Raw genomic sequence first — 25,969 nt, forward strand, 5'->3', positions numbered from 1 at the left:
TGGTGAAATCATGAATGTGACCAAAGTGAGAATAGGTCAAAAGTGAAGAGTTTATTCACCAAATGTAGCACTGAAACAATAATAACAATAATAGCTTATACGGTTTGCTTTTTCCCCAGTATTGCCCATAATTTGTTACTTTGTACACCATGTCTTCTGGTGAATATTTACTATTGAAAAGCTATCAATTTAAAACAATGAATAACACAAATCGTGCTAAGTGAATAATTCGAAACCCATTTGTTGTTAAACATCTCAACAATACAACGTTCCACAATATTAGACATTGGATAACATAAATCGTACAGCAGCCCTTAACAAATTAAATTGGTATTACAATTGTGACAGCCACAAAACAAGCTATAGACACCTGGTAGAGGAGGTGTGTCTCTTTTTGGTCTGATAGGTTTCAGATTACTTGACATACAACATTCTCACATTGCTACAAAATATCTGTGATAAAGTTGGTTGAGCCAAACTTGAAGTCTACAGGGCAGTGGATGTAGAGCAAAGGAACATGTAAACCTATTGCAGAGAGGAATGAATAAGGTAAGGGGTCTTAGGGTACAATGGGCCTAAAGGCACCCCTTAAGAAAATTTGGCTTTTTTCTGGTTACAGAATACATCAATATATAATAAATAATAACAATAAAATAATTATATATATATATAAGTAACAAATTATGATGCTTACTCAAAATAACTACTTCAGAAAAAAGTCAACCATTTCCGGGTAATTTTAAACTCATCTGACATTGTATTTCATATCAAGTATTTTATAAACAAACTCTTCTCTATTATGATCGGATGAGTCAATGTGAACCCACCTTGAACGGTAAAAATCTATTCTGCCCACTTAAGAAAAGCAATGTGTTTAATAGGGGCCTTTACACCCTGCAACAGGTGGGCTTGTTACCCCAAACACTATCCTTACATTTATTGGACAGTTATTGAAAAATATTTCATTAATGATCTTAATCTAAACTGAAAGTAATACATTATTATTTTGTCTCAAAAGAAAGGTGTTCACTTCAGGGATATTCATTAGCTACATACATTTGCAACATTACATTTCTTTTTAAAATTAGATCCAATTGCCTCAAAATCAAAATGTAGACATTACACACAAAGATAACATGGATCAGAAAAGTTTGCAGTGCATAGTGACAAAAAGGAGTTTAAGAAAGTGCTATGGTAGTTTTTGGTGCCATTTAGTCTTTTGGGAGAAATTAAAATCAATGGAGCCTTTTACCCTGCGGAGCCTTTAGCCCCGTTGTACCACTACAATGACTTTTATGTATTACAATACACACTACTGGTCCTGAACTACACTCCTGATGTGTAATCTGGGCAAAATCATGGACACGGTTCATTATATATCCACTTAGGAGAAATAGTTTCACTAGAAACTTGTTTTAACAGGGTTAAACAGTCAAGAGTAATATTATACTACTGTTTTTTTTTAAAGTGACTTTAATTGCCATAGATATCAAATTTCAATTGTTGATTAACGTGTTGTTGGATTTCATTCTTTCGTACTTTAGGTTTTAGCATTTGACAATGTATACCTTGGTGTGAAGTAAATGTGATATTAGTAAGGGAGTTTATATAGCAAATACAGACAGCGCTTTGGTACACATTTGAAGATTTGCTTGCTAAACAATTCAGAAGTATTTCAGCCCATTTAAATTAACATGAAAATCCATAGTTTTAAAAAGACTATTTTAAGAGCAGCTAAACACAACATTGCAGGAAGGATAAAGCAAAAAATACAACGTACATAAACATCTACATATTTTTCAATTCTTGTGAATCTAAGAGCATGTTTGAATTGTATTAAATATTAGATATCTACTTAAAAGCACCAGTGTTTGTAGATAAAACCTGAACAGCAAATTTAAGAGTTAAAGTGAGCCTATGGAGGCATATAGCTACATTGCAACTAAAGCCATATTAGGATGGGATTAATATTACCAGGGGTTATTTTTACAGGGTGTTTTATAGTAGGTAAAATATGCTGTAATTTCTACCAGCGCGGTAATGTCCGTAAAAAATTACTGGCATGACCGATTCGCACAGTAGCCTAGTCCCCGTTCCCATATAAAACTAATCCCACCCGAATAGGCCTTAATTCGGATGGACAAATAGAGGAAAAACAGCAGATTATTCATAGATCATCTTTCTGAAAAAGGCTGTTGTGTTTCTCCCCGAAAAACCACCCACTCAAGTTATTCTGCACCCCTAGAAAGGTTTAATCATGCTGGATTTAAATAAAACAAGTCTATGTCTTTTTGCATGTCATATTCATAACTCTATATTTTATAGAATTCAATAAGCTTTATATTTTGTAATATATGTATAATCTATTAATTAATGATCTAGTATATCATATCTATTTACAATAACTATATGTACACAAATGAGTATGCAGTGGACATCTTATCCACTGCTATTATTATTCTTACACTACCACAAGACAGTCAATGTGGAAGTGAAAAGAAAACATGTCTATTTTCAGCAGTAACAGTAGGACTTCAGAACATGCTTCTGTTTTAGACTATTTTGAAATGGTCTGAGTTTAGGACACCTGTTATAAATTAAGCTCACATTTAATGTTAACCATGAGAATTATGGCATCTCAAAAATCCAAAGTCACCACCACGAGTTATTGCAGTCACAAAGCACTTCCACTTGAAATATCACACTCCTTAATTAGGCCTGAATCACTCTCAGAACCCATACAACAATGTCACTCCATTAAAGACCCGTTCTGGACAGTGTTATACATTCACTTACCATGTGCTTCGTTCTTTTCTTTAGCATGTTCCTTGATTGGAAGACCTCAGATATTTTATGTTTCTAACATTAGAGAACCACACCTCCCCCTTGTGGTCATTTTACTTTTGCATTTGGTGAGTTTTCAATGGGTTGAAAGTGAAAGTTTTGTAGCAGACCTCACTCTCTATTATTGCAGTCAGCATAGAGTTAATTGGGAGTGTGCACGTGCAATCACAGTCATGGTTGAATGCTTCAAGAGTTCAACAGGACACGATCTGTTGTTGTTTGCTATGGTGGAGGTTTCCATCATTGGGCCTCCTCCACAGCAGGGGGCAACATGCCCTTTTCTCGCAAGTGGTTGTGCAGCGTGTTGAAGATGCTGAGTTGCTGCTCTGGTTGCAGGGCGAGCAACTGCTGTAAGACCTTACTGGGGTTTGGCCCCCTGGGTTAGAGAGAGACCACCATCAAAAACAAGAAGCAGACTTGCTTCTTTTGTGCACACTGATGGTATTACAAGGAGAGCAAACACAGAAGTGCTGAAATCTTATCAAAATACTATATAATAAGTTCTGAGCACTTCAGAATCAGAATCAATCAGAAGTAATATGATTACATCTATTCTTGAGTAGGGAAAGATATTTTCAGGAAGTCATTTCCTCACCTGATAAAACTTGCTATGTAAACATGAACAAAGGTGGCCATCAGATACTGACAGTCAAAGCGATCCATTATCCCACCATGACCAGGGATGGTGTCTGCAAAGTCCTACAGAATGAACAAGCAAATGTTCACAATGCAACTGCAAGTGGCAAGTAAAATTGCATCAATTGTTGATTGAACCAAGTTCTTGGATTTTTTTGTTCTTTGAGTAAGTTTATAGCATTTGACAATGTATATCTTGGTGTGAACTAAAAGTATGATATTAGTAAGGGGCCATATACAGAAAAATAGAGAGGACTTTGTACATGTTTGTAGATTTTTCAGGAGTTCAGTTATTTCAATGAACATGAAAATCCAGGCCTTTAAAAATATCATTTTAATTATATTATTCAAGTGAGTGAATTCTGTGAAAATATACAAATCTAGAGTGTATATATGACTTTTACTGAATGTTAACTTACTTTGATTTTGAAAGCACGTTTGAAGCCGCTAGCAAAGAATCCACCAAATGGTCCAATCAGAGATGCGAATGAAGAGAGCGCAATACTGTGGATCTGAAATGGGTAAAGGTTCACGGTTTTCTGCAGACAAAAGAGAAGATACAAACATCATTACCAGCCATTACAACATTAAGAATCTTGAATCTTATGAAATGATCATCATTCTAAATTATTCAGAAATGCAGTATGCCTACAAACCCCTCTTTCCAAATACTTAAAATATGATACATTAACCAGAGCTTTATAATACCACACATAATGCCTTTAAGCCAGGATTTTGCTGTCTGAGTCAAATTTCAGAGATGAATCTTAGCCTCTGACAAAGTTCTGACAGTGTTGGAAAATTTGTGTCTTAGTCATGCATTGTGACTGCTTCTATAACGTCCAAATGACATAAAGCACCCAGTCAGCTGTGTCAACTGGGAAGATTTGGGGCAGTCTTGGATATGATGTGTATCGTATAGTTTGACATGATATCACACAATGTACCAAAGCTTTTAACCAAGATAACTGTGATCATATTATACAGTCTGACAAGCGACAATTGTAAAAAAATTATACAATGTGTATCCGGCTTTACACTATGTAGAACTAGCCTGTCCTTTACTCACCCATCTGATCACATTCTGCACTACGGCAGGCAGCGTGTATTCCTGCATTACAAACAGATTTGAGGGCTCACACTCCACTGCAAAGCGGTTTGTCTCACTGTTGTATTCCACTGGACAAACAAAGTACTGGTACTGGGATAGCAAGTATGCAAACTGGAATGAGAGAAGAACGTGGAGGTTTCCGTCAGTATTTAGCATGTGAGTTGTCAATAACTTATGACTAACTTTTTGACAGAGTTATTGATATTGGTCAATGTTAATGGTCTGCTATTAAGAAGGGTCTAATGGCTGACTTACAAAGAAGCTGAAGACAACCGTTGCAAAAAATCCTCCGATAAATCCTTCCCAGGTCTTTTTTGGGGAGAGCTGAGGGGGATCACAGAGGTTTAAGTACACAAATATAATTATATTTCTCAAGTACAATCATCCCTATGGCAAAATAATAAAAAAGGAATCTAGCACAAAATCGCTATTAGGCAACATCTACAATGTAAGTATATGACCACAAGACAAGTTCACCTTAATCAACGGTGTTCTACCAAAGAAGAAGCCAAACAGGTAGGCCATGATGTCATTACAGATGACAGTAGATATTGGAACAATAAACCTACAGAACAGAATTACATACATTCGTAATTAAGGCATAGAAGACAAGATGCAGTGAACAAAGTATAAAGAACCACTGGGTGAGAAGAAAGTTTAGTAAAAAAATATTTGTCTGATTATTTTTTTTTTTATATTTAGTCATGAGATTTTGAGAAAATCCACAAAAAGATGAGGAATTTCTGAAAGATTCATATAGGTTAAAGGTGATGTTGCTGATATAATGACTGTTTTCAAACAGATTTCACAAACTCTTCCCCCTACCATTGGTTAAAATCTGATGGTACCATCCCAAACTCACGCCATTGGTTATGCCAATGTTGTTATGTTTGCTGGTTGGGATTCTCAAACAAAACAGAGCAATGTTTTGATGGTATCATACAGCTTTTTCAGGAAAATCAACCAATGAATGACTTCATGTTGTCTTACACATTAAGTTGGGTTATAATAAAGTACCATTGAAAAACATTACACAATTCAGCTCTGATTCAGTTTTTCTGCTCTAATCATGTTGAACATCAGGAAAGACAGAAATGCAGTTAATAAACTCAAGCAGGAGTGTGTAGTGTGGAGAAACCTCAGGTAGGTCTATTAGGTCAAGTGCACTTACCAGATCATTCCCTCAAACAGGTTCTGAATGACCAGATGTGACTGAGTCACCACAATCAACAAGGTCACATGGGTCCAAGCAAACTGGGATGGTAAGCACGAACACACACACACACACACACACACACACACACACAAACAAATACAAAAACAGAATGAAATGTTGTCTGTTCACTGAAACAATAATAATGATAATGCACAGTGAGTTACAGCACATATCAAAGCAAACACAATCATAGCACTAAGGCAAGACTGTGGTGAGCTGCCACAAAAGAGATTTTTCTATAATATATTTTATAATATACCGTTAAAATTATTCCTCTGTCTCACCAAGGGAGACTCAAATGTTAATTTAGAGATTCAGAATCCAGTACTAAGTCTATAAAATGACTTCAAGCTTAATATGAAAATGTAATTCTCTAAAAAGTTAACAAGACTAATTGTAACCGTAATCTTTACTGGAAGGATGATCAGTTGTTGAATATCTTGCTACTGAGTCCTCAAGTGTGGTGGCAAGGAAATTTTCATGCTGACATCAGGGGTTTGAATGAAATAATTCACAGTTTGTGCCTATTATTAGAGCCATTGACCGCTGTTGCTGGAGTTAACCCAACAGCCAGAAGAGGAGGAATTTTAAAACAGTGCTGCCTTGTAAGCTCTAAGTATATAACATGCAATGACTCAAAACTTGTGTTTACACAAATATTTAAGACTTTTGAGAATTTCAAAATACCCAATGTATTAAAACATTAACAAACTATACAAAAATAAAAGGAAGAGATGAAAACAGTATTCTTTAAGTCCATATTAAATGCATCTGACATGGAACTTTGTGAAATGTTCAAACGAAAACAATATAAACATGACTGTGAATGGAATGGACAGTTCAGTTAAGGCTGGCACATACATACCATATAAAACTGCAGACGGTAATGTTTCTTCACTAAACTCAGTACAAACAAGCAGAAACCTATAAAAGGCAAATAACATGCAGTTAATTTGTTGTAATCAAATTTACAACAGTTTATGACATTATCATACTGTACAATTTGACTAAATATTAGAATCCAAGGGATGGTAAGTATGCTTGATATTTTATATATATATATATATATATATATATATATATATATATATATTTGTATACTTAAAGAATTTAAGGGATTTTTTTCTTTCTCAATAACTCTGTTAGTCTTGGGCAAATACTGTACAATACTGTATATGTTGAAGCGCATGTCAATGTGACCAAGCAAACAATCAAGTCTTGTGAATTCATATTAACACAATGCTTTGAACACCATTCAAACTATAATAAATTACATGCAAACACCAATTGTGGATTGTAATCCTTTGACCTAAAGTCATAAAAGTCTCTGATAGTCAGAGGTCTCATTGGAGTGTGTTTTACAAAAGCAGTCAGTCAGACTCACCTGCCAAATACAGCGCAAAAGAAATGAAACGATGATAACGCACAAGGAACTGCAAAGGTTCCTCCCTTTGGACGAGTACACCGAAATAATCAGCCACTGTCTCTCCATAAAAGAAGTAGTTCACACAAATCAAGAAGTACCTGAAATACAGGGATCTATTGTTTATGTCAAGATTTGTTGACTGAGTGAAAAACATGTATTTGATGGAAACTGTGTTGGGATTTAATAATACATGGCCTTGTTAGTTGCTCAACTGTCCTGTTTAATGGAGGAGCTGTTTCGTTTGGACAAAGCATGCAGGTGGGGTGTACTTTATGCTAGCTTCCAACATGGAAGTGCACTTTGCTCAAGTCCAGTTAATCACTGCTTTATCTATGACAAAAGTTGACTGTGGAAAAACACGAGAGAGTGGGTGTGTGTTTGTTTGTTGTTGAGTGTGTAGATCAGAGTTACCCAAACTGTTTCCTATGAAGGGCCAAAAATCAAACTTGATTTAGGGCAGTGGGCAAAAAGTAAACGTTGCATATAACATATTATTTTATAATTAAATATTATTACTGCAAAACACACAGAACTCTGAAATTAAAATCATCAAGTGTCCTATACTTGCACAATGCACATAATTGATTTCAATATAATTTTTATGTATGTTGTGTTTCTTTCTCATTTGTGAGTCACTTTGGATCAAATGTCTGTTATATGACTAAATGTAAGCATCTCTTAAAACATGGTTACTGTCTCTTTAAGAACAGCACATCTCCTGCAGAGTTTTGGAGAGATGAAGATACAGTGGCATGATGTAATACTATCAAGTAGGATATTGTTTTGTTTTGTGACAAAGAAGATATTAAAGATATTTCTTATCATAGACCTAGGCTACACATTGTCCTGGATTTCACACAGTATTACCATATACTGGGACTGCCAAATGTAATAGGATTATATAATTAAGCAATGCTGTAAAAAGTTTTTGTGTAGTTAATGCATTTAGCCTACTTACTATTATTTTATTTATTGTGATATCAAAAACTTGAATTGTACTTTTGCTTCTTTTCTTAAGAGGTGATGGATTAAGGCCCGAACGCATTACTCATTCATTATTATGAAAGGAAATAAAAGCTAAATTAATAAATTGTGAGTCCTATTAATTTCATTGACTCCAAAATATGATTATGATTAAGAACCTGCCGAAATATGGCATTGTATATTATGGTTATTAAAAAACATGCAGCTATCTGTTTTTAGGCAGAAATGAAATGCTGCACAAAGTATAGTGCGCGTTTAAGCCTTATTTCATTTCGGTTGACTGTACGCACTGTTCCACGAGTCCACCTAATTACCTGTCATTTCTTGACACTGCTTCAGTTCCCGCTCCATTTTAAACCAACTATGTTCTGTCTGGCAGTATTGAATGCCCACTTCCGACTTTGGAGCTGGCCAATCATAGTGAAGGTTTTGGGGTGGCACCTGGTATGGCCAATGGAGCGAACTTTCCGACAGCACTTATTTAAAGGTAATTGAAGTACACATATCAACTTTTTAAAATTAAATCACTCTTAGTCTCCACTTTTTAAAATAAGCTATAGTTTTTGTATATTTTTTCCCTCTTGTCGTCTATGGCAAGGCGGACCAAATCAAAGGTCATCATGGGTCATCTTTGGCCCACGGGCCCTAGTTTGAGCACCTCTGGTGTAGATGAATGTAAATTACATGAATCAGAGCGAGGGGGTAGAGTGGAGAGAATGAGACAGAGGGGAGCATATGGGTGAAAGAGAAGGTTTAAACTCTGCCTTTTCTGCATTGTACTCACCAGCTGAGAGTTCGAAACCACGGCAAATCATAGGAATGGTAAACTCTGTAGCCAATAGTGATAATTTCATGAAAACATTTGATCTGAACAATCATGACCTAGAAAATTAATAATAAAATTAACAAGTTGTTGAAAGCTAAACACATTCAAATAGCACCTTTTAAAATGGCTAATTACTTAAAAGGTAAAATGTACTTTTAAAAGCACTGTTATGTTTCAAATTAACTTTAGTTTAAGTAAGAGAATTGTTTTTAAATAATGAAAATACATCATAAATGAATGACTGTAGGTCATCCTTTCTTATGGGTGTTTTAAAACAGCAAGATGGCCCAAACGAGGCCAAAACATCAGGGTTTGTGAGAGGACAGCTGGGATATTTTTTGTAAATGCTTGGTCTAGGAACCACAAACACTAGTTTGCCTGTGGTCAGTGTGTTTTTCATGTTAATTGTGTCTGTGTGGTACTTACCACAAAAATAAGCGTAATAGGTCCCAAATAGATGATGAGAAAAAAGCCAACTATCATCGTCATTGACAATATACCTCTTATCCACCAGTTCTTCCATCTGTAAAGATATTGTTTATGTATTAATAAAGTTGTATTTTAAAAAAGAATCAAAGGAAACATAACATTTGCATGAAAATCTTCTGGACTGACAGTTTATATAAAAGATATCAGTTTGATTTAAGCCTTAGTGTTCAACTTGAAAGTTGCATTTCTGATGTTCTGAGCTTTGTGAGAACAAAACTGATGTGAGTAATTTTTGCTGCAGTGCATAAATTTAATAAATGAGGCTCCATCAGAGATGTGAATCAATTCTTAGTTTTCTGTACTAGAGTCTCATAAACTGTTTGCTGGCCAGGAACAGAGCAGGTGCCACAACTCACACATGCAGCCTAATGGAGAGGAAGAGAAAAGAGAGAGAGAGAGGAAAAAAGTGCAGCATCATCACAAAGTGTGGTTAGCTACGCGCCAACATGCAGGTATGCCTGTGTTGGACTAGTGCCTCTGCTGCAGCAAATCCCACCAACAGTGCAGCAAAACTGAGGAGGATTGATGATTTACCCCCAACTTCATTATAAGATAGCACTAGAGTCTTTCTTATTGATCACAATCCATTTGTACAAGTGAGCAATACTTGCTGTATGGTAAGAGTCAGAGAATATTGTGCATGGGTTTCCTATTTTCCCAGAATGAGAAATTTGTGTAAACAGGTTAGACTAGTTTGTAATTTGTATTTTTACTCTATTATTTGTATTATCTCTGTCTTGTTGTTGTATTGTTTGTGCACTGGAAGCTTCTGTCACCAAGACAAATTCCTTGCATGTGTAAGCATACTTGGTAATAAAGCTCTTTCTGATTAAGTATTCTCATGTCTAGGTGTTATAGGTGACTTCAGACTCTTCATAGTTGCCTGTATACATTCTACTGAGGCCTAAATATTTGCATCTACTGTATACATATTGCCTACATTGATGCTTGGGGAGTTGTTTGGAAGTCCAGTACCTAGATGACAAGCCCTCCAGGGCTTTGTTGAGACACTCTGGAGTGCTATCTGTGGAAGGTGGCACGTCTGGTGTGTCTGCTTTGGAGTCGCCCTCCATTTCTCCTTCCCCCTCACCGGGAAAGCAAAGCCTGTCATCTCCATCTGCCTCCTGCAGCAAGCACACAAACACACACATTGTGAGTCAAAGACATATACACTAGACAGTGAATGCACTCATTCCAATACAAATACAAACACAAAGACAAACATCACAACATTTTCTGCTGTTTAAGTGTTAGTTCACGCAAAAATGGAAATTCTGTCATTATATACTCACCTACATATTATTCCAAACCATGACAATTTTTTCCCCACATGGAACACAAAGAGATGTAGGGCATATTTTTCCATAAAATGACTGAGGTGACTGAGCCAAACATTCTACCTAACATCTTGTGTTCCACGGAAGACAGAAAGTCAATGCAGGTATGAAACAATGGACAAAACTCTATTTTGTTTTCAGCACAAAATGATAAAGAGAAAATTAGATGTGCAGATGTATTAACACATACAGTATATGATCTCACTGACACTAAACAAACAAGGATAGGTAACTTGCAATGTGAAAGAGGAGTCAAACACTTTGACAGAGACTCAAAACAAAACTCCCAATGTGGTAAATCAATTCTCACAATGAAATGGAGCCCTCCATGGAAATCATAGATTTACCAGTCAAAGTAATGTAGAGTGATGGTGAATAGGACATTAGTCATCATAATTTATGCAAATTCTAGACAAATCAATCTGGCTTGAGAACATGCCACCTGAGTAGGTGCGGTACAGCAGGCTGATGTTCAAACCTGTCTGGTCATCTGAAATAAACAAACTGTAGCTGGTCACTTAAAATGTTGGTCAGATGTTCCTTTCCTGTCTTTAAGAAACAGTTCACCCAAAAATAATTCATGAATTGAAGCTACAAAGAATGTACAGTGCATGTACATGGGCAAAGCACATGTTCTCACCCACAACCGATTATTTTTCTTCAGAAGACATGGATTAAACCACATAATATTGGATATTTAATTAAAACCTTACTTGGAAGTTTTGCACCCCACTGACTTGTGTTGTATGGAGATATTCAAATGGTCATATCTCCATCAAAATATCCTTATTTTTGATCCGCAGAAGAAAGAAAGTCATACATGTTTGAGACAGCATAAAGATGAATTAATTATGAGAAAATTATAGTTTTTGGGTGTACTATTCCTTTAAGAGGGTGGTCCTTGGCCCAAATATGATACAATGTGCACCAGTTTATGCCAGTCAAACGTCTGTCCCATGCGAAACTATCCATCTGCAGGCTTTGTTATCCATAACTTTAGTGTCTATTGCATTTGGTGCTGTTTCTGTCAATTCCTGAACCCCTTACTGAATACCAAATTTGGTCATGTACTGTATGAACCAAATGAAAGTAGACCAATTTCCAAAATTAGCAAATGGACAAAGCCTTTGTAGCATGACTCTAAGAAGCTGTGCACAGACGGTAATTGGGTGCAAGTTGAGAGGTCGCTCATGTCTGAAACTAGGCTCAGATTAAGGCTTGTAAAAGAAACCTTCTAGTAACATTTTAATGAGGGCACACTCAGGCCCCTGAAAACATTTGTGGAAAATTAAAGGCAATTTACTCATTTAACTATCAGCTATCACTGCAATCAAATAGATTTTGTGCATTGTGAAAATAAACATTTGAGTTAAAAAAAACAAAGTCAATAAGCAAACTAACATTATCTGTCTTTCTACTCTGTCAGTAAAAAGATAACTGAGAAGAGAGAGAGAGTTTCCTAATGCTACAGATGATTGGGCCTATTATTAGCCTGAGGTCATGGCCGTAACTAGTGGGGTGAAAGGTGGTAATGATTCTATGGTCCCAAAGGTCCAGGGGGGCCACAACAAATTTTAAACTGTATGTTTTAATAGGAAAGGGGCCCAGAGCAATGTACAGGTAGGAGGCCCAGATTACCTTGCTTCGGCACTACCTGAGGGTTTCACTAAATGGAAAATTAGTAGCACTGCTGTGCAATGAAGAAAAATAATCAGCATTATAAAATAATTTGCTCTGATATATTTCCACGATTTGCATGGTGGTCAACAGTCTTTGGACTTTATAGCTGCGTTCAGAGTCAGTGTTTGACAACCGTATTTACTTACAGGTGTGAGTCTTGAAAAGTCCCATTCATACAACAGCATACAGCAGAGGCTCAAATTCTGTCTGTATGAATGAACAACTGACGTCACAACCATATTCTAACAGCTGTAAAAAGTGACAGTGACTAAATGGTGACGTGCAGTGGAAAAGTACCATTACTGTGTTCAGAACCGTTCAGACCGATGGTGAAAAATGTTTAAAGGGATAGTTCACACAAACTGTTTTATTCTCTCATCATTTACTCACCCTCATGCCACCCCAGATATGTATGACTTTATTTCTTCTGCTGAACACAAACAAAGATTTTTTAAATAATATCTCAGTTATGTTGGTCCATATAATTCAAGTGAATAGTGGCCAGAATTTCTAAGCTTAAAAAAGGACATAAAGGAAACATAAACCTGTGGTTTAATCCATGTCTTCTGAAGTGATATGATATGCACAAAGAATCACAAAAAACAGAAGTAGAAGAATTTGAAAGTTTATAGTGGAGATTTATAATAAAAAAAAGGACTTTAATTATGATCTGTCTCTCACCACCACCTATCATATCGCTTCTGAAGACATGGATTATCCATTGGAATTGTATATATTTTATGTTGCCTAAAATGTGCTTTTTGGACTTACAATGTTCTGGCCACCATTCTGTTGGCACTGTATGGACCAACAGAATTGAAATATTCTTCTAAAATTATTTGTGTTCAGCAGAAGAATGTCAGATGGCATGAGGGAGGGTAAAGGATGAGAGAATTTAAATTTTTGGGCGAACTATCCCTTTAACATTTCTTTAACTTTTTTTAAATGGGGAAATGTAAGTCCTCAGGGCCGTATAAGGCCCGCAAGATCATTTTACCCGGCCCACGAGGCCATTTGAGAAATAATTTGAAAAGCAAAAAATGGCCTTGATTCAATTAACGTGAAAAAAAATTCCTTTCAAATAATGTTTAAAAAATATTTTAAATGATAACAACACAAAATATTGTATAACAGACAGACCATTTAGTGTTTTTATTGTGTGAGCACATAATGGAATGCGTATATTAATTTCAACCCACAACCAGAAATTGCAAGTAGCTGTATGGCCCACAAATAATTTCGTAAATACTCAAATGGCCCTTAATGGAAAAAAGGTTCCCCACCCCTGGTTTACACCAAAATGGTGTCATTTTTGCTACTTTACCTTTAAGACTATGACAATGACATCAGTTATGATTGGCTAACCTCTTACAGTTTAGTTCCCAAGGTCATTTATCGGGGCTGACTAAGTTGCTGAAAATCCATTGATAAGTGCAGGAAAAGTATGTGAACATTTAGAATGATCTGTATTTCTGCACCAGACATCCTAAGAATATTGATAATCTGAAACCATTTTTTTAAAGAACGGAGCAAATTTCAGTTGTAAATACCTATAGAACTGAGATCTGGGAATGCCAAAATTTTGAAAGGATCTCAACACTCCACTCTCATATAGGTCACCGAGTTTAGTAACCCCCCTTGCAATCCAGTTAGTCTGGTTTGTTTGATAGAAAGGCTTGCAATGGCAAAATAGGGGCAAGAAATTTCTGTTCAATACAAAACTAGGGAGGGGCTCTCTCAGGTGGAAGCGAACAATGAGCCAAATGTCTGAGACCGAATGCATAATAATAAAACAAAATCTTGGGTAGGCCTAGCCCACCTTTGTCAATCGGCCTATGCAGTTTACTGAAATGTAATCTAGGATGTTTACCATTCCAAATGAAGTACTTCGCTATGCTATCAAATTGCTTGAAATAAGAGAGGGGGACATCTACAGGGAGAGATTGTAATAGGTAGTTCAATTTTTCAAAATCTTAAAAAGATAATCTCATTCTACCATGTAAAAACGCCTTTTCTGCGTCAAGTGAGATGGCAGCGACCAGTCAAGTCAAGTCAATTTTATTTGTATAGCGCCTTTCACAACACACATCTTTTCAAAGCAGCTTTACAAAAGATCAGGCATTAACAGAAGATAAAACTGTAATGTCTATAATGTCGATGAGTCACCATTGTGTAATTAGATAAAATATGATTTTTAATTGCGTTTAAAAATAAATAATTTAATAATAATTGTATTTATAACCCCAGTGACAAGCCGAAGGCAACTGTGGCAAGGAATGGCAATTCACGTGTCCGAACCTCGCATGGCGCCATGCTGAAATACCATTCTTCATTTAAAATTGTCAGGGTGGACTGAGGAAGAATCTTTCCATTTAAAACATTATGTCTATGTAGCACAACAGATAATTTTTTTTAAGAGCAAGGAAAATCATTATATTTAGCCTTTAAAGGGACATTTCACCCATTTCATTCACTACAATCACCATTTACTTACCCTAACGTTGTTCCAGATATTGTTCTGACTGAAAAAGAAAAAATCTCATACAGGCTTGGAACAACATAAGGGTGAGTAAAGGAACTTTCATTTTTAGCTGTTGGCTCTGCACATGTATCGTGCTGCCTATGAAAGTGCAGTGAGAGAGGGGTTAAGCAGACTAGCGTTCTGATTAGCTGCCCCATAAATGAGACTACACTAATCCCTGGGATAGGGAAAATCTTCAGTCCAGCTCCACCCCAGAAAGGCACAAACCAAAACACAAACACACAAAGGCAGAATGACCTAGCCATCATTCACTGCATTGCTCATTCAGTGCCTACTGGCAGAGCCGGTATCTGGAACTGAACATGCTGTACAGAGATCATATAACAGTGGAATTGTCCAAAAAACAAAACAAATTAAAGCAGTTATGTAAGGACCCTAAAAGAAAGGGTGAAAATAAAGTATCAGTAAAGGAAGGGTGACCATATTCTTGTTTTCACAAGATAATTGGGGAATTGGGGTGGGGTGGAATAATAGGGTTCAAAACAGTGTTACTATGAATGCAAACGTTAATACAGTGAAAAAGACACTCTATTAGCATAACATAAATATATATTAATAAATAAATACAAAATTCCAACATTCTTTTGAATGTCCATGAACTAAAATAAAATATTTGCTACAATGAATGTAACTTCATTTACTTTTACTATTATTTGGAATGGACATGTAAAATTAAGCAATGAGATAACAATTTTAGCTGGTCGCAAAAAGTAGTCCGTTAATTTATCTGATGAACTTTCACCTGTTGATGACCCTTTATGTAAATGTATAAATCCCGGCCGGACACATTTGTAAAGAAGACCAATTATGCCACTTTTTGCAAGATGTAACATAAGTCTCAGGAGTCCCCAGAATGTGTCTGTGAAGTTTCAGCTCAAAATACCCCATGGATTGTTTATTATACCATGTTATAAATGCCTGTTTTTGGGTGGAATAAAAAACTGTGCCTTTACAGCTCATGTTTCGGATACTACAGCAACAACAAATCAGAACCAGTATGACTGACAGCGTAAATACCGGAGTTCAGTCATATATGTACGAATATATATATATATCTGGTCTCCGTGAATACAATCAGAGACAATGGTAACTGACAGTAAGCGTTTTCTGGTTAAAAATGTAAAATAGCAACATAGCTCTGGTCTCTGTGAATACAATCTGAGACAAAGGTAACTTTAGCTGCATTAGCCATGGAATCAGCTAACAAGCACATTCAGAAAGGCAATTTGCAAACATTCACAAAATATAAAGTGCGATACTTACATCCAGGATATTAAGATGGAACACGAACAGTTAGTACTGATCCATGCTTGAGAATCAAATTTTGGAGAGGGTGGAGTCCATCACCAGTCGTGGGCGAGGCCTGCTCTAACGTGATGTCATGTTAGAGCAGAAACGAAAAACATTCATTTTGACACACTGTTTTTGATTAATAGAAATATAAGAAAGAGGAGTGGGTGGACTTTTAACATTGTAGGGTGGTTGTGTGTTCCAGGGAATGAATGACACCTTGGCTCAGCTTTCACTGTCCAATTAAAGAGTTACAACACTACGTCTTTCAGAGTTTATATCTGGGACAATCAATGTAAACTGCATCTCTAACGAGCCCCAGTAGAGGCAGTCCACCTCACAGCATATCTCGAAAATCTCTCGTTAATAAATGCATACTGTTCGAACATTTAATAGGTGTTGACTTTGATTGAAAAACTGTCCTGTCCCTCTGTCAGCTACGCGGGGGGGACTTGTGTCAGGGTGCTCTCAACTCTCTCAACTGAGGTGCTTGAGAGTTGGAAGTGCTGGTCACGTGCATGGCAATGACACACTGACAAACCTGCAACACTCGCTTGTCAAAGGGTAAAAGCCATGTCTTCTCATGAAAAATATTGAGAACACCTGTGACGTAGAGGCACTGAAATTATGATTGTTCGAGATGAGCAAAATCTGTGCAGCACCTATCTCCGGTGATCACCAAAAGGTGCATGCCGGTTAGAAATGTGCTTGACTGTGGTCCGACTTGCTGTGATTTCATGCTGACGAATGCCAGAAAACTCTCGCAACGGCAAGGCGCCCATGCCAGGCAGCGCAGTCGGGCGCAGTTGCACTCCTCCAACTGCGCTGACTAAAGGCATGATGGGAAACCACTTGCTGATGACACAGCTTAATGCTCATTGGCTTAAACAACCGTGATGTTTTGTTCTCTTTTAAAATGTTTGATTTTTAAATTCTGAGATCACGTTTTTATGTGTATAAATTATGTGTGATTATTCCCAACCCTCTGACAGGGCAATCTATGTACAAGTTATGTGACTGTTTTTATATTTCTGAAATATCAAAAATATGTTAGTTTTTTTTAAACTAAAAATGGCTGGAAAGACACGTCTTATGAGGGGAATTAAACAACAGGTACATTGAGTATCTTGTTCATCATATTTATGTTAATTTAAAAGCAACAGAATTTAAATTACAGTACATCCACTTTATCAGCAACAGCACATTAATGTGAATCACGCTCAGCGGTTGAGGCTCTGGGTTACTGGCCAGAAGGTTGGGGGTTCAAGCCCCAACACAAGCAAGGCCCTTGACCCTATCTGCTCCAGGGGTGCCATATCATGGCTGACCCTGCCCCTCTGACACCAGCTTAGCTGGGATATGTGAAAACAAATCAATTTCACTGTATATACAGTGTGTGTGTGTGTGTGTGTATATATATATATATATATATATATATATATACACTGAACAAAAATAAAGGCTTCTATTATTTCACTCCTCCCCTGACTGCAGCCGTCTACTCTTGTCCACTTTTAAGGCGAGGCATTTGGCATCTCAAACGAGCCTACACAATTGAAAGCTAAACCCAATACATCACATCCTTGGACATTAACTCTATGTTTCATTTCAAACCCACAATAAATATTTTCTTGTGTGCAAGACCTATATACCTGTTAACATCTCAAAAAATGTGTTGTAGTGTTTCATGACCCTTTACATGCTTTACAGGGATGGCAAAAATGGGCTGATGAGGAATTCTTACTGGTGCAGCTAATACCAAATTGGACTCACTCACTGCTGCAGTCCAAAGCGGATATGGGAGAGCTCAGAAAGTTGAATTGTGCTGAGTACTGTGCAAATTAGTCCACTGTTGCATTATCGGAACAAATTTGTTGAACATTCAAGCACAGTTGGTTACTGGCATATGGTGATTTGGATGTGTTCCCCTGGATAGAATGCTGCTTTAAACCTGCTGAAATACAATACTACAACACTACCAGACAGAACAGATATTATTGAAATATGTGTTCTGAGAAATTGCACTTGTCTCTATGACAAACTGAGGCTGTGTATGTATACAGCAAATCAGAATCTGACCACAGCCTCAAAATAATAGCCAATCAGAAAATTGTAAGGAGGCTCTCTGTCAATGCTGCGATTTTGAGGAGGGACTACCCGTTAAGCCAAACAATGGAGGATGGGGGAGTGTTTGGGAATCCTGTTTGAAAACAGTCATTATCTTTTTAAATCAATTTGGTGCTGCTGGTGGTGTAGAAATTAGAGAACAATATATTTGCCAAACATCTGTATCAGCAGATAAAAGCAGTTAAGGGGGGCATGGAAAAAACGTGTCAGACAATTAGCCTACAACTAGTGTTGTATGTAAAAGAGAATGTGTCTTTTGCATGGAATTGGGTGACAATGACAGCAGAGTTGCAATTTTTGCACTATAGAATTTCACAAGGTGGAACTACCTTTAAATTATTAACACAACTAATGTGATTAATAACCTCAAAGAAGAGGAATATGAAGTGAATTATATATAAAGTGAAAGCTGCTTCAGCTAAAAAGGGACAAGCTTCATCATTCACAATTCAGTTAATATGTTTTAAAAAAAATTTTTTTTACCAAGTTAATGTGAGCCTATTACCAGGAGGGTATTCTGAATTTAGTTAAAGGTGCTATATATAAGATTTACAACAAGCATTTGAAATGGGTACTGCAGTCCAAATTAAAAATATTGGAGAGTTGTCTGCCCCGCCACAGACTCGAAGTTCATGTGGGTTGCCAGAGTGAGGACACACAACAGGAACGAGCGAAACTGAAAATGTCTCCAATATTTATCCGTGTTTTACTACACCTTTGTTCATGGTGGTTTTTAGACAGATGGTGAGGCTTTTTAGGTCAGGTGGAATCTGTTAGCTCTGATCCAGTTCGTTTGCTGGCTTCCATGGCTGCAGCACGCAGTGTTGTTTGCCTGCAAACTTGTTCAAATCTGGCAACCCGGTGATGTCAAAATACTATTGGTGAGTGGGCGGGATCATACAGGCCGAAACATAAACAGAAATTCTGTCCAAAATGGAAACTTCAAAGTATAATATACTGGCGGTAGCATTGTTATCGGAGAAGCCAGTATTTCAACTTAGCATGTTTCCTAATTCTCTAATGACATATTATGGTCATTTTATGATATAGTACAGTAAAAATATTAAAGTTAAGAGTGTTAATGTGAGACCAGTTCCTCAAAAATACTGAGGACATGTAGAGACAGAAAATAAAAGTATTATTTAAATTTTTTTCAAATAAATGTATCTGTATTAGAGTAAAATTATCAGTGATTTGAAACAAAGAAGCATACAAATTTAGAACCAACAAACAAACCAGAAATCAATTAAAGCAACTTAAATGTAGCTATTTAACTGCATGGATATACTGGTCCACCAACTAGACCAGAACCAAACAGCATAAAAAGAAAAACTGGACTCGCATGGAAATTCATGCTTGTCCAAGCTAGTTTTCTCAATGGGAAAAATAAGAAAATCACTAACAGAACAATGTAAGATCTTTAACTCAAATTATTATTATTATTATTATTATTATTTTTACATTATATATGATCATATCTGCACTACAAGGCCTAAACAGAGTTGGGTGATTACAAAATGTGCTGAGAAAGCAGTTTGGTTTGGGAAATTGCAGAAGTAGGCCATCACCACAGAAAGACAGTTGAGAGAATCTATCAGTCAGGCCAGGCTGGAGGACATGTATGCACAGAGGTTGTGATGGGCCACTGAACTCTGAGGGCTGCTGAGGTGGTACATTTAGCACAGCACTATTCTAAAGATAGAAGCTAATGATGATTCTGTCAATGACGGAAAAAGAAAATAAGATATTCACTGAAAATAATAGGATTGAGCTCTGTAGATTACATCAATTTCTGAGGCAGAGAATGTAGGAAGAATGAGTGAAAGTACAGGGCTGTAAACACTGATTGATGCCCTGAGTGATGGAGAGACTGACCTTGAGAGGACTGGCTGAGGGGCTCTGAATGGACAGGCAAAGCACAGCACAGCCTGTGCTAGTCTTATAAGGAAACAACTGTTCTTTCAGAGCTAAGATCAAGTGCTGTACTGTTAAAAATCTTTTGTAAGGTAACCTAAAATGTGCTTCATGTGGTAACATCTAAGATAACTGGTTTAATTAAATTAACAAATTTTTTATAGGGCTGGGTATTGTTGCAAATTTCTCGATTAGATTAGATTCCGATTTCAATTCTATATCGATTCATATATGGCTATATTTCAATTCTAATGTCCACTTTGCCTGCATATGAAAGATATTCTATTCTCAGCTAATGCTGTTAATATACAGAAGACTTTGTAACTATAGGCATATTAAGAAAATATTAATTTTAGAAATTTTACTCACAATCTGTAATATTTCCAAGTATTTACATTGATTTGTAGAACACATGCAAAAAAAAAAAACGCACCGTATCTGTGCTTTGATTGTGCGTACACGCCAGTTTATAACTGTAACCATAAAAATAACCAGTTTAGTTATTTTTTAATTATTTCATTACTATTTTAATAATTAGAATTTAATAATTAGAATTATTTTCCAGAACTTACCAGAACATAAATTTTAATTTAATATCATCATCAAAATGGTGTCTAATCTTTAAATTCTTAAAACCTTTAACAAGTGAAAATATAACTTTTCAACAAGTCATTGCATTTTTTTGCCAAACTTTTTCTTGCTTGTGATGTTTTGATTCATTATTATTATTATTATTATTATTACAGTGAATATTACATTTTACTATACAGTTGTTTTTCTTCAAATCCATTCATCTAGATTTTAATTTGAATTGTGTTTTTATGACGTGTGTTTTTTGCTGGATGCTTCACTTTTCCGGATAAACAGTTTGTGTCATGGGTCACAGCACAGTGTGATCATTGAAGACTTTTATGTCTGAAATCTCTTTACACTGGCCTTTGAGTCTGACAAATGAAATGTAGGACACAGTTTTGAAATGTTCGTATTTAAATTACTGGTATTTGTGTATGTGGCACTGATCTATATATATAATATTATAATATAAGATTATATATATAGATCAGTGGTATGTGGCCATTTTGAAATGTTGTTACGTTTTAAATGTTATTACTGTGGAGCACATTGGTCAACTCTGTTGTTTTAAATGTGATATAAATATATAGTTGAGTTGAGATAAAAGTGCACATGCTGTGATTTTAATTATATAAATGTATATATTTTACATGTGCTGTGTGGTTCACAGAAGATAAGTGCTCTTCTGTGAGAATTATTCACGTTGTATCAGATGACTGTTGCATTTCCATTGTTTGAGCGCCAGATTTATTCAAAGTATGCAGCTCGTCCACAGTAAGATTGCAGAATTTAGTGGTTCAATAAATCACACTAGGACATTTCATGATTTTAATTTAATTAATTGTCCATTTCAGTGTACAAGAAGTAACAGAGCACACATTCAAAATAAGCCTGTGCACAGTCGTGTGTTTGTCATACTGCACTCTGGTACCCAACTGAGTCGGTGCTCGGGACTACTGGTACTGCAGAAACACTGGTATCGTTACACTTTTTTTTATCTTAGTATCAGCTTGGTACCTAAGTACCTGTACTTTTGACAACATTATAGCCTATTAATCACTGGTGAGTGAAATCTATACATTTACCATACTAATCACACGTTTGGTCGCATAGCATGGAAATAGATTGCGTATGTGAGTGATTACTGCGTAGAGTAAAAGGTCGATTGTGGGATTTCAGAATCAATATCGTTCAAATCAAGGTCACGATACATCTGAAAATCAATATTTTTACCCAGCCCTAGTTATTTAATCTGACTAAATTTACCTGAAAAATTAGGTTACAACAATAACTTTTAAAAAATAACTATATATCAATACAATACTTGAGGTAACAATTGCAGGTTACCACTTATGCCAGTGTAAATTTATTTGTAACAAGCAGCATATGCTGAAGTAGCTATTCATGAATAAACAAAAACAGTATTCCAGCATAATATCCACTAAATTCCCTCCAAAAAAAGGAGGCTCTTTTGAAAACATCCAGTTAACATAATATTTATAAAATAATGCAAACACTTGTTACTATTAACACTTGTTGCAATTAATTTATACACACTGGAATAATGTACAGTACATTTTGCTCTTATGGAAAGAAATTGGTACTTTTATTCACAAAAGTGGCATTCAACTGATCACAATGTATAGGCAGGACATTAATAACGTGAAACATTACTATTAAAATGTGAAAAGAAAATTCAGAAATGATTAAACTACTTAAAAGATTTCTCATCAAAAAATCCTCCACATGCAGCAATGACAGCTTTGCAGATCCTTGACATTCCAGCTGTCAGCTTGTCCAGATACTCAGGTGACCAGGCTGATCCCACAAAAGCTCAATGGGGGTTAAGATCCATATCACTCTTTTCCAATTATCTGTTGTCCAATGTCTGTGTTTCTTTGCCCACTGTAACCTTTTCTTGTTTCAAAAGTGGCTTTTTCTTTGCAATTCTTCCCATAAGGCCAGCATCCCTTAGTCTTCTCTTTACTCTTGTACATGAAACTGGTGTTGAGTGAGTAGAATTCAATGAAGCTGTCAGCTGAGGACATGTGAGGCATCTATTTCTCAAACTAGAGACTGATGTACTTATCCACTTGTTTAGTTGTACATCTGGCTTTCCAGGTCTCTTGCTGTACTTGTTAGAGCTAGTTATCCTTTGTATGAAAACTTCTTTTTTTTTTTTTGGCAATTTCAAGCATTGTATAACCATCATTCCTTAAAACAATGATTGACTGACGAGTTTCTAGAGAAAGTGGTTTCTTTTTTGCCATTTTTGACCTAATAATGACCTGAAGACATGCCAGTCTATTACATACTGTGGCAGCTTTCAGCTGTGCTTGATATAATGGTAAGTGACTTACTAGTACCAAATTAGCAATTTAGCATGATTACTCAAGGATAAGGTGTTGGAGTGATGTCTGCTGGAAATGGGGCCTGTCTATATTTTATCAAAAATTACTTTTTTCAAATAGTGATGATGCTGTTTTTTACAGCAGTAATGTCCTGAGTATACTTTGTGATCAGTTGAATGCCACTTTGGTGAATTAAACCAATTTCCTTCCAAAACATAAAATCTGTACATTATTCCAAACTTTTGGCCACCAGTGTGTGTATACTATATATATATATATATATATATATATATATATATATATATATATATATATATATATGGTATCCCTGCTCAGACTGCTGACCCGCGACCTGGATAAGTGGGAAAAAATGGATGGATGGATGTAAATTCTTGGGTTGAAGATTATGTTGGCACCCTAAAGATGCCCTTGGCCCATTAGACACACCATGTCTAACCACAAACCACTTGTTGAGAACTTTTCAAGACCCAGAGTATGTGATGCTCAATGGTAAACTTTCATCTAAAACAGTTTAACACTGTGAATATTTGAAAGGGAACAGATTTCCCTTCAGAAGCCTTGTCTGTGACAATAAATGTGCTAACTGTTTTCTGGAAAAACATACATGGTCTTATCTGCACAATACATCTATTTCCAGGATTACCACTGGGTTACTCTGTTCTTCACAACATTTCCAAATTGTGGCCAAGTTATTTGTTGACCTCCTTCACACTCCTGCCAAACTATGGCAAACTAAAGATTATTTGTTGAATTGAACGCTCAGCTATCATCAACACTACATCATTTCCAGTGATGGGGAAAAGGCTCCTAAGATACTACAATAACATAAACCACACAATATAACGCAAAGTTTAAACACCTTGCTCGTGAACGGATGCAACATTGCATTTCTACAAGAGACTTTGTAAAGGGATGCTGTGTTAAAAGCTACACATATTTTTTTGGATATAATTCCAGGTGTCAAGGCTTTTCAAAAAGGCAAAGGACTTGATAACTGACAGCAAGAAGTTGACTTTGAACACTTTCGCAACACTTTTTGTTATTCAATAATTTCTAAACTGATAAAAAAAAACACTAATAGTACACACAAACGATACAGAGCTGACCTAGAACTTACCTTTTGCCAATATCTCCCAAAATACCTAAAACAGCATCTTTCTGAAACACACCCTAAATTGACTTTTCAGCTCAAGAAGTGCATAATTAGTTTGCTATCTTGTAATTACAATTTGCACTTCTTAGCCTTTTACAGTGTCTGAGAATGTTCACAGTAAATAAATGTTGATAATTAGAAATACTTGACCAGGATACGTTCTAATAATATAGGTAAGGTAATAATGCTAATAAATAACTGCTTTTGGGTAAATCTTAAAATGAGCTCTGGTTTGACCTTAAATCATTTGGCTTCTGAACACTAGCCTAATAGAAAACACACCAAACAAATTTTAACGGTTGTATGGCAAGTTGACACACCAGCTGACTCTGACATAATGAACTGCCTAACAACAACCAAGACAGTTTTTTGGGGGGATGACAAACGTGCCTAAATGATGGCCAAAATTCTTCCAAACGCGCCCATTGTGTTGAAAAATGCTGGCAATATAGGTAGGCAGCTCGCTGTTTTGAAACAGCCCATGACTCCCTGGCTTTGCAGCGTTTGGCTCAGCAACTTCACACACTGCACGAGGCAATGAGGAAATGTAACATGACTAATATTATTGTATGAGGGTTGTTTTTGTGCAACATTTGCTCAGGTTGAAATGGTTTGACTGGTTGCGTTAGCTGCTTAGCAAGAAGGTAATTTGCAGTCGACTGCCCCGCGAATTAAAGTCTCGGTCATAAATTACCTTGTCATTGATGTTTTCTGTGCTGTCAGGGTCTCCTCCTCCTCCTCGCCTTCTTAGCTCCGTCATTTTCGGCTATTTCAGTTTAAATAATACATAGATGTCGTCGGAGGTCCGCGTTAGAAATCAGCAAAGCGGGGTTGCGGTCGGTCTCGTTAATCCGGTTAAATTCAACGACAGTGATCATCAAAATGACTCGCGTGGTAGGTGAGGGACAGACAGCCTGCATGCATTTGTTTATGCCAGCAGATCTGCGCTGCAGTTTTGTTAGTGCAGTCAGTGAGAGACCAGCCTCTCTCTCTCTTTCTTTCCCTTTCCTCTCTCACTCACTGACTCAACATGAAGAGGAAACACTGCTCCACTCTGCGGTAGAGGTCTGCACACACCAGCGCATGAGTGACAGTTCCTTCTCTGCAGGTCTCACATCAGGATGAGGAACTTGACAGGGTTTTTAAGCACTTCCATCCATACAGAAATAAATGTGTATGGTGATGACATTGTCATCACCATACACACAGAATTTAGTGCAGTTTGGCCATGGCAGTGTTGTGGAAGGCAGGTGCATTATGCTACACTTTTAGGTAACACTTTATAATGTTCATTAATAACATTTATATTGATAATTAAATTATATTATGTTGTATGACTGTTATACGTAATTACATTATACTAGTTATTATACATTTATATAGAAATGTTACGAAACTTTAATGTTTAAAAATTGCTTTTCCATTAAGCATGTATGTTAATTAACGATG

General features: G+C 36.3%; 1 protein-coding gene across 1 annotated transcript; it reads right to left on the bottom strand.

The window, feature by feature from the left end:
• Nucleotides 1–38: 38 nt before the first annotated feature.
• cds1 (CDP-diacylglycerol synthase (phosphatidate cytidylyltransferase) 1) lies at nt 39–25,512 on the bottom strand. The gene is made up of 13 exons (XM_052125583.1): nt 25,215–25,512; nt 10,508–10,656; nt 9,470–9,566; nt 9,002–9,099; nt 7,192–7,331; nt 6,673–6,731; nt 5,763–5,845; nt 5,069–5,156; nt 4,847–4,915; nt 4,550–4,702; nt 3,900–4,019; nt 3,440–3,543; nt 39–3,220 (listed from the first exon to the last, which is right to left on the bottom strand). Exons 1-13 carry the CDS (start codon nt 25,278–25,280, stop codon nt 3,085–3,087), a joined length of 1,362 nt encoding a protein of 453 aa, XP_051981543.1. The 5' UTR covers nt 25,281–25,512; the 3' UTR covers nt 39–3,084.
• Between the last annotated feature and the right edge of the window lie 457 nt (nt 25,513–25,969).

The sequence above is a fragment of the Xyrauchen texanus genome, chromosome 4, assembly GCF_025860055.1.
Source record: "Xyrauchen texanus isolate HMW12.3.18 chromosome 4, RBS_HiC_50CHRs, whole genome shotgun sequence".
NCBI classification, from domain to species: Eukaryota; Metazoa; Chordata; class Actinopteri; order Cypriniformes; family Catostomidae; genus Xyrauchen; species Xyrauchen texanus.